The 10,326-nt window shown below is 44.7% G+C and overlaps 1 protein-coding gene across 1 annotated transcript in view; it reads right to left on the reverse strand.

The window, feature by feature from the left end:
* The window catches only part of ankrd26 (ankyrin repeat domain containing 26), a 31,224-nt gene extending 21,228 nt beyond the window's left edge, over nt 1–9,996 (reverse strand). The window contains 10 exon segments of the mRNA XM_077007109.1: nt 2,248–2,308; nt 5,963–6,035; nt 6,156–6,192; nt 6,897–7,045; nt 7,154–7,291; nt 7,867–7,973; nt 8,308–8,481; nt 8,685–8,799; nt 9,010–9,309; nt 9,797–9,996. Of these exon segments, the coding sequence (XP_076863224.1) occupies nt 2,248–2,308; nt 5,963–6,035; nt 6,156–6,192; nt 6,897–7,045; nt 7,154–7,291; nt 7,867–7,973; nt 8,308–8,481; nt 8,685–8,799; nt 9,010–9,209 (1,054 nt within the window). The 5' untranslated portion in view covers nt 9,210–9,309; nt 9,797–9,996.
* Nucleotides 9,997–10,326: the final 330 nt, after the last annotated feature.

The following is a 10,326-nucleotide window of genomic DNA, read 5'->3' on the forward strand; positions in this document are numbered from 1 at the left end:
CACAGTCACAACTACAGGGCAGGGGGTTCACGTTAAAACACCGTCGCTACTACAGGGCAGGGGGTTCACGTTAAAGCACAGTCACAACTACAGGGCAGGGGGTTCACGTTAAAACACAGTCGCTACTACAGGGCAGGGGGTTCACGTTAAAGCACAGTCACAACTACAGGGCAGGGGGTTCACGTTAAAACACAGTCTCTACTACAGGGCAGTGGGTTCACGTTAAAGCACAGTCACAACTACAGGGCAGGGGGTTCAGTCACAACTACAGGGCAGGGGGTTCACGTTAAAGCACAGTCACAACTACAGGGTAGGGGGTTCACTTAAAAGCACAGTCACAAGCTGCAGGGCAGGGGGTTCACATTAAAGCACAGTCACAACTACAGGGCAGGGGGTTCACGTTAAAGCACAGTCACAACTACAGGGCAGGGGGTTCACGTTAAAGCACAGTCTCTACTACAGGGCAGGGGGTTCATGTTAAAAGCACAGTCACAACTACAGGGCAGGGGGTTCAGTCACAACTACAGGGCAGGGGGTTCACGTTAAAGCACAGTCACAACTACAGGGTAGGGGGTTCACGTAAAAGCACAGTCACAAGCTGCAGGGCAGGGGGTTCACATTAAAGCACAGTCACAACTATAGGGCAGGGGGTTCACGTTAAAGCACAGTCACAACTACAGGGCAGGGGGTTCACGTTAAAGCACAGTCGCAACTACAGGGCAGGGGGTTCACGTTAAAGCACAGTCGCTACTACAGGGCAGGGGGTTCACATTAAAGCACAGTCACAAGCTGCAGCGCAGGGGGTTCACGTTAAAGCACAGTCACAACTACAGGGCAGGGGGTTCACGTTAAAGCACAGTCGCTACTACAGGGCAGGGGGGTTCACATTAAAGCCCAGTCACAACTACAGGGCAGGGGGTTCACATTAAAGCACAGTCACAACTACAGGGCAGGGGGTTCACGTTAAAGCACAGTTGCAACTACAGGGCAAGGGGTTCACATTAAAGCACAGTCACAAGCTGCAGTGCAGGGGGTTCACGTTAAAGCACAGTTGCAAGCTGCAGGGCAGGGGGTTCACGTTAAAGTATAGTCACAACTACAGGGCAGGGGGTTCACGTTAAAGTATAGTCACAACTACAGGGCAGGGGGTTCACGTTAAAGCACAGTCATTACTACAGTGCAGGGGGTTCACGTTAAAGTATAGTCACAACTACAGGGTAGGGGGTTCACATTAAAGCACAGTCACAACTACAGGGTAGAGCAGGGGTGCCCACTGTTTTCAGCTTGCGAGCTACTTATAAGATGACCCAGTCAGAAAGATCTACCGGGGGTGGCGGCGAACGTAATTTGTTGAGCGGGGGGGGGGGGCGAACATAATATGTTGAGCGGGGGGGGGGGGGGGGGGGGGGTGGCGAACGTAATTTGTTGAGTGGATTGCAGATTGGCTGCCGTGAATGTCAATCAAAATACAACCGTCAGTGCAGATGTGCGATTCATCTACTACTATTTTATGTGACGCGATCTACGCACATTCCTTCGCGATCGACCGACAGTTCCTTCGCGATCGACCGGTCGATCGCGATCGACGTAATGAGCACCCCTGGGGTAGAGGGTTCACATTAAAGCACAGTCACAACTACAGGGCAGGGGGTTCACATTAAAGCACAGTCGCTACTACAGGGCAGGGGGTTCACATTAAAGCACAGTCACAACTACAGGGCAGGGGGTTCACGTTAAAGCACAGTTGCAACTACAGGGCAAGGGGTTCACATTAAAGCACAGCCACAAGCTGCAGTGCAGGGGGTTCACGTTAAAGCACAGTTGCAAGCTGCAGGGCAGGGGGTTCACGTTAATGTATAGTCACAACTACAGGGCAAGGGGTTCACGTTAAAGTATAGTCACAACTACAGGGCAGGGGGTTCACGTTAAAGTATAGTCACAACTACAGGGCAGGGGGTTCACGTTAAAGTATAGTCACTACTACAGGGCAGGGGGTTCACGTTAAAGTATAGTCACAACTACAGGGTAGGGGGTTCACATTAAAGCACAGTCACAACTACAGGGTAGGGGGTTCACGTTAAAGCACAGTCACAACTACAGGGCAGGTGGTTCACGTTAAAGCACAGTCACATCTACAGGGCAGGGAGTTCACGTTAAAGCACAGTCACAACTACAGGGCAGGGAGTTCACGTTAAAGCACAGTCACAACTACAGGAAGCAGCGCTGCTCAGCAGAAGTAACACTTACCGTCTTTTCTTTCCTTTTTGGAAGCACTCATGAGTTTCTTTAAATTAACTTTTTGAGGTTTCTGAAAAATAGAACAGGACTGTCTTATAGTATTCAATTAGCTTTTACACTTCTTTACAGGTAAAGAAACAGCCACTGATATGTGTTATAATACACATTTTCTGTGACCACATATTCACAAGTTACAGCCAGATGAAAAATATTTCTAATGTGTGACTTAAAACACTGTAAAAATGTGTGCATTAATCTTATTAATGCAGAGGCTTACAAAAGTGGGGACAGAGCTCTGTACAAGAAGGCCGGAATCACATTGACCAGAGAGATCATAGTGGCCAAAAAATGCTATTCTGGAAAGCTGAGAAAACAGTTTTCAGCCAACGACCCAGTGTGGATCAGTGTGGAGAGGCCTTCAACACATCACCAACTACAGAAGACCACCTCCCCTGCAGACGCAAACAAAGGCCTGGCTGACGACCTTAACAGCTTCTAATGTAGGTTTGAGCAGGACACATTCACACCCCTTCACACCCCTGCAGCACCATCTACATTCACCCCACCACCTACAACACCCACTCCATCTCCCTACAGGCCTGTTGCTCTTACAGTTGTGATCAAATTTATTCAACCCCCACTGAAATAAAGTGTTTTGGCCAGTTTGACATTGATTTTGATCATTTCAGTCATCTTATTTACAATTATATCAAAGAGGCACTTATAAATTAGACAAACATAACATAATATTTATGATGGAATAACCACAAATGTCTTTACTGTGCTCACATCATTATCAGTTTTATTCAACCCCCTAGTGACATTATTTTTTAGTACTTAGTACAACATCCTTTTCCAGTTATGACAGCTTTCAAGCGTGAAGCATAGCTTGACACAAGTGTCTTGCAGCGACCTATGGGTATCTTAGCCCATTCTTCATGGGCAAAAGCCTCCAGTTCAGTCACATTCTTAGGCTTGCGCACTGCAACTGCCTTCTTTAGGTCCCACCAGAGGTTCTCAATTGGATTTAAGTCTGGTGATTGCGATGGCCACTCTAGAATGTTCCAGCCTTTCATGTTCAACCATGCTCTAGTGGACTTGGATGTGTGCTTCGGATCATTGTCCTGTTGGAAGGTCCAACGTCTCCCAAGCCGCAGGTTTGTGACTGACTCCATCACATTTTCCTCCAAGATCTCCTGGTACTGAAGGGAATTCATGGTACCCTGCACACGTTGAAGCTTTCCTGTACCATTAGAAGCAAAACAGCCCCAAAGCATACTTGACCCCCCGCCATGCTTCACAGTAGGCAAGGTGTTCTTTTGTTCATACGCCTGGTTCTTCCTTCTCCAAACATAGCGCTGGTCCATTGTCCCAAACAGTTCTAATTTAGTTTCATCTGACCACAGTACACTGTTCCAAAACCTTTGTGGCTTGTCCACATGACTTTTGGCATACTGCAGTCGACTTTTCTTGTTCTTTGGAGTCAGCAAGGGGGTGCGTCTGGGCGTTCTGGCATGGAGGTCTTCGTTATGCAGTGCGCGCCCTATTGTCTGAGCTGAAACTTCAGTGCCCACATCTGACAGGTCTTTTTTCAGTTCCTTAGCAGTCACGCGGGGATTTTTCTCCACATTACGCTTCAGGTAGCGCACAGCAGTCGCGGTCAGGATCTTCTTTCTGCCACGACCAGGTAACGTTTCCACTGTGCCCTTTAACTTGAACTTGCGAATGATACTTCCGATAGTGTCTCTTGGAATATTTAACAACTTCGCAATCTTTTTATATCCATTGCCATTCTTGTGAAGAGCAATAACCTCTTCTCTTGTCTTCTGGGACCATTCTCTTGCCTTCACCATGCTTGGAAACACACCAGTAGATGTCTAGAAGGAGCTGAGTATCACAGTCCTTTTAAATCTGCCTAATTGGTGCTTATCATGCTTGATTGCTGCTCGTTGACATCCACAGATGTTTTCAATACCTGATGGAAAACACTGGAATGAACCTCTGTTCTTAGGAGTGGTAGTCGTAAAGGGGTTGAATAATTGTGTCAATGAAGAAATCACAAAAAGGCCATTTAATACTTTCTGACAAAAAAAATTGATGCTATCTTAGTTGCATTTAGTTCTTTAACAAGTCCTTGTAAGATTTCATTATGAACACAATTACAAATGTGCACTGAATTCCATAAAACCCTTCGCAGCATTGGGGGTTGAATAAATTTGATCACAACTGTACGTCTGTAGTCATGAAGTCCTTTGAACGACTGGTGCTGGCCCACCTGAAAGACGTCACAGGACACCTGCTGGACCCCCTGCAGTTTGCCTACCGGGCAAACAGGTCAGTGGATGATGCAATTAACATGGGTCTGCATTTCATCCTGTAACATCTGGACTGCTCAGGGGCGTACACAAGAATTCTGTTTCTTGATTTCAGCTCGGAGTTCAACACCATCATCCCAGGCATTCTGTCCACCAAACTCTCCCAGCTCAATGTCTCTCCTGCCATGTGTCAGTGGATCACTGACAGACAGGAAACAGCAGGTGCAGCTGGGAAAAGTCATGTCGTCCACACAGTCTATCAGCACTGGTGTTCCTCAGGGATGTGTGCTCTCCCCACTTCTCTTTTCTCTCTACACCAATGACTGCACATCTAACCATCCGTCTGTTAAACTCCTGAGGTTTGCTGATGACACTACAGTCATCGGACTCATCCAGGATGACGAGTCTGCATACAGACAGGAAGTCAAATGACGTCTGTGATGTTCTGGTGCAGTCAGAACAACCTGGAGCTGAACACGCTCAAGACTGTAGAGATGAGAGTGGACTTCAGGAGACACCCCCCAGCACTGCTGCCCCTCACAATCTTCAACATCCCCGTGTCTACTGTAGAGTCCTTCAGGTTCCTGGGCACCACCATCTCACATGACCTGAAGTGGGAGCCCAACATCACCTCCATCCTCAAAAAGGCCCAGCAGAGGATGTACTTCCTACGCCAGCTGAGGAAATTAGATCTGCCTCAGGAGCTGCTGATCTAGTTCTACACTGCAGTCATTGAGTCCATCCTGTGCACATCCATCACAGTGTGGTTCGGAGCAGCCACAAAGCAGGATAGGAACAGACTGCAGAGGACAGTGCGGACTGCTGAGAAGGTCATCGGTGCTTCTCTGTCCTCCATCCAGGACTTGTACTGCTCAAGAACCAGGAAACGGGCAGAGAAAATAATCACAGACTCCTCACACCTGGGTCACCACATGTTTCAGCTCCTCCGATCTGGCAGACGATACAGAACGCTGTCCACTAAGACCGTCAGACACAAGAAAAGCTTCTACCCACAGGCCATCACCTTCATCAACAGCTGATCACCAGACACCCATCACCCAGATCACATAAACCATAAACAACTATTATCACTCCTATTCTAAAACCACTTCATTACTGCACCTTATTCATGATCATTCATGTTTACACTGCTATTGTTGCACTATTATGTATATTGTTTTCACATTGTTATGCGTCCACTTTAAAGCACACTGTAATGTCCTTAGACTATGTATACCGTGAATACTCTTGTTTGTCTGTATATTGTGTATTGTAAGTTATATGTAAAATATCTGTAAACTGTTAGCACGCGGGAGACACGAACAGCCGGAAACAAATTCCTTGTGTGTGCGAACACACTTGGCCAATAAACCTGATTCTGATTATCATGGCAGAGGTCAAGGATATACCTTTGGATTTAAATCCAACTCGTCATCATCATCTGTAGAAGGCCAGGAATCCACAGGGCCACTTTTTGATGCCCTAAAAAATAAAGGTGATTAACACAATTATCCTTTCTCTCTATAAACCTCACTCAAACACTCAAACTCACAAACACAAAGTCAGCTTTAAGCTTTGAAGCATCTTTTATTATTTCCTTACCTACTAATGGAGTCTGCATGGGAATGGTCTTCTGTATCTGGATAACAAAAATTAAGGTAGTATGAAGATATATTTTTATTGACATCAATGCAAGCTATTGGTTAAGAAATAAACTTTCCAAGGCAAAATCACAAATATAATTTGTTATGGTATTAGAAGTTAAGAATTGTTTCATATTAAGATGACATTAAATTAACCATTTGCCAATTTCAATAGCTCACTAAGCAAGTTCCATTTACAAGACTGCAAGAAATTAGCTAGTCAAAATATGAAGCTTGTCAAAAAAGGCCATTTCGTTCAGAAAAGCAAACTTGTCCATAAACTATATTATAAGGTAAACTAACACAAAGAATGGCAAAGAATGTTGGATCTGTTCTAGAGCACCGTTGATAATACTTCCCATACCATTCCCTGCCTCTATGGAGCTTACTCCTGCAGCTATCCATCAATATTGTAAGCAATATGAACAGGAGGAAAATAAGGCCTCCCACAGAATGTTGTACAGTGCAGTGATTAAAAGATGGGAACACAAAAGGAAAAATTCGGGATCATCATTCTTAGACGTGGTATCATCACATCTGAGGTGGAAATGTATGTTTTTGTATAGATGATTTTGGTAGGTTAATTTGGTCACTAATGAAAAGACTGAAAACGTTGTAATATACTTTATATATGGGTGACAAATTAAAGGAAAAAGCGTCATAAAGTGTCTGAAGTTCAGGTGTAGAGACAGGGACTCACCATCTTTGTGCAGAGCTGGACCTCTGAGAGAGAAGCCGGCCTCGGGACTGCCCAGAGCTGAAGACTGCTTCTTTCTACTTGAGGGGAGGTGGGAGGGTGACTGCAAGGGCTTCCTCTTTGCCCCATGCTCAATGATCAGATGTGAACAACTGCAGGAATACCAGTAACATGCCCATTACACTTTCATCTTGTGTTTACGGAGCAGTGCAGGAGTAGTACTGTAACTCTGAACTCTTCACAAATACACAGATGCGTACGCATGGTGCCCGTTCATAACGGCGTAGTCATCAGAGGTCCACCCTTTATCATCTTTTACAGTTATGTCAGCGTCATACTGCAGGAGCAGCCGCACCGTGCTGATCTGGCCGTTGCAAGCAGCTATCATCAAAGCAGACCTGATGCACAACATTTAAAAAAAAAGAGGAGTGAACGATTTGCATAACATACCAACAATTAAATGTCACCATAAATTAATTTCTGACAACAAAAGGAGATAGTTTACTTCTATTAAAAATGTATGAGTTGATCATCATGATTCATCATCATAAAAGACTGAATATGAATATTCAGATATTCATATTTAAACAATACCAGAATTATTTTCTATACGTCAACAAACAACAAAAGCATGAATGTTTATAACACAGATATGTTGTGTTCATTAGTTTATTAGACCACCAACCTAAATGCATGAAACACTGCACAGAGCTAGGCTTTAAAAATAAAGCATAATTTCCCAACTATTTAATTGTATCACATTACTACAGACTCAAACTTTCAGTATCCAAAATGAAACAGGTCTTCTGAATATCTGATATTAGACACATTATATACCAGACATATTGTTTTTGTTAGTTATTAATTTTGATGTCATGGATTAACCTACTCATCATAGATCTGTGCAAATATATCTGTGGTGTCAGTTCCACGAATGTGTACAATGTTCTACACACATGATAGTCATGTTTACCGTTGTTCTTGGTTCTTCACATTAACATCTGCACCCTCCTTGAGTAAACATTCTGTCATGTCGGCATGATTTTCCTCCACTGACACAATCAAAGGAGTGTTGCCTTCCTGTGAACCCAGTGAACAATCTGTTTACTCAAGAATTAAATTCATCATTAAGTTTAGTTGTCAATACAATGCACTCTTCTGTCAACAATTGATCTAATCTCTATTTAAAAAAAAAAAGTATCATTAGCAAATGAAACGTGGGTAGTTTTCTGCACGGAAGCAAAGGTCTGTCAGCTGTTGCTTTGCGAGGGTACAATTTCATGCTGCCATTATGATCCTTCACAAGGATCCACTAACGGAAACGTATCCTTCGCCATGTACTAGACACCTGCTGGGGTGGGTGAAAAGCTGTAAGTGTCCAGGAGAGCTGGCCAGGGCCCTGCTGAGCCGATACCTTGTTCTGGGCGTTGATGTTGGCCTCGTGCTCCAGGAGCTGCAGAGCCACGGGTAGGGAGGGGATGCGTGCAGCCATGTGCAGCGCTGCGTTGCCATTGATGTCCACCAGGTTTGGATCAGCATCGTGCTCCAAGAGGACAGACACACAGCGATCCTGCTGGCACTGAACCGCCTGCAAAGGTCCGCCGATAGACAGACAAGTTCAGTGAGAAACACACAAAATGGCAAACAGAATACGTTTCCAATGTGTTTTTTTTTCCCAAATTCTTCATGATACTCTGGTTATTTAGCAGTTACTTTGATTACTTAGTTAAACACCATAGCCAAATAAAAAGGACACAAACAATAGGAGACAAGAGATCTTGCAGATTATACCTTCATTAAGGCAGAGCGCTTTTGATTGTCACATAGGTTGAGCTTAACTTTGCTCTCCACCAGGAAATGAACCACCTCTGTGTGTCCATGAACACAGGCTATATGCAGTGGAGTTCTGAAAGTCCAGTGAATAAAAAAAGAAATGTGGCTTTTCTCATTTCTATAATGATAACAATAATGTTCACGTTTATAATGTATTATTTACAGTTATAAGAAAGTATAGAAACTGGTATTTAGTTATAAGAAAGTGGTATTTAAGGAAAGGATCTAACTAGCCAGCTAGGACGTTATGAGTTAAGTTTTCATTGTGGGAGACAAAGCTGACCTGTTCTCTTTATCAAGCTGGTTTAAATCGTTCTTTTTGGCCAGTTGTTTGAGTTTGGCCACATGGCCGGTGAAGGCGGCCCGGTGCACCTTGCCTAGGTCCCTCTCCCTCAGGTCGTAGCCCACGGAGCTCACACTCCCCGTGTCGGAACCACTGGGCGAGCCTCTCCTCTTCTTGGTGAAGTTAAAGATCTTTTTCATCGTATATGGCACTGCAGCTGGCGGGGGCGAGATCGCATCGCCCTTCCGACACGATGTACCTGAGATTCGGGTGGCGACACAGACTCACCGCACCTGTGTCCTGCAAATAAAGCGGATTAAACAGTTTAGGAGGCTCGTAACGTTGTGGTCAATGAGACATTCACAGCACCTGGAACAGGTAGCTGAGCTACAAGTACGTTTCATTGGCCACAATTGAACTTGAATTGCACAGAATACATTAGAATATGAAAGCGATCAAATAAATACATTAGAAAATAAAGAGATCAGATAAATGAGCTGGCCAGTGTCAGCCTCTCTGCTCGGCTTAGTCAGCTAACCATCATAATGGATGACAACAGTCTAGCTAGACGACTAACTTTGCACCTCTACAAAATCAATAAACCATAAGCACATAATTTCTCCCTTCAGTCTTGTCCTCTAAAACAGCGCACCGTGTCTGTCTGGTCATCTAGTTCACCTAGCTAGCTAACATAAACAACACAGCTAACCAGCTCACTCACTAGTGATGTAGTGCTAGTGTTAGCTAGCTGGCTAACGTTATTTACGTACCAGCGACCCTCACTCACCCTGCTGATCAACAGGCAAGCGATGTGCAGGCTCGTAGAGTGATTAAAACCGCAATATAACCCCATCAACTACCTCTGTCGACGGGCTATGCTAGTCCCTCCAGCTAGCTAGCTAGCCGATTAGCAAAAAGGAAGCCGTTGAGCTAGCTCGGTAACCAAGGCAACACCGTCGCGCGTGCGAGACTCGAGATTCACGCGCAGGCTGCGCGAGGCTCGATGCGGGTAAATGTGAGGCTGCAGAAATAGGAGTGTGTTTGTACCTGCGTGAAAGGGGGGTTTGGTAGTTACGGTTAAGTAGAGCAAAAAAATAAAAACCAACACTACAGAAAAAAATAAGTGCATAGCTATTAAGGGGACGTGTGTGACATCGTCGAATTTGCTCGTTTATCTGAGGATTTGTTTTTGACAGGTTACATTTCAGATGTTCGTGATAAGACTCAGTAACTTGCCCAGTTTGCCTGTTACCTAGACATCAAGTAAGAAATTTTCACACAAAAAAACAGAATCAAAGGCGGAACTGGCCGTTCCGA

Source organism: Brachyhypopomus gauderio, chromosome 5, assembly GCF_052324685.1.
Source record: "Brachyhypopomus gauderio isolate BG-103 chromosome 5, BGAUD_0.2, whole genome shotgun sequence".
NCBI classification, from domain to species: Eukaryota; Metazoa; Chordata; class Actinopteri; order Gymnotiformes; family Hypopomidae; genus Brachyhypopomus; species Brachyhypopomus gauderio.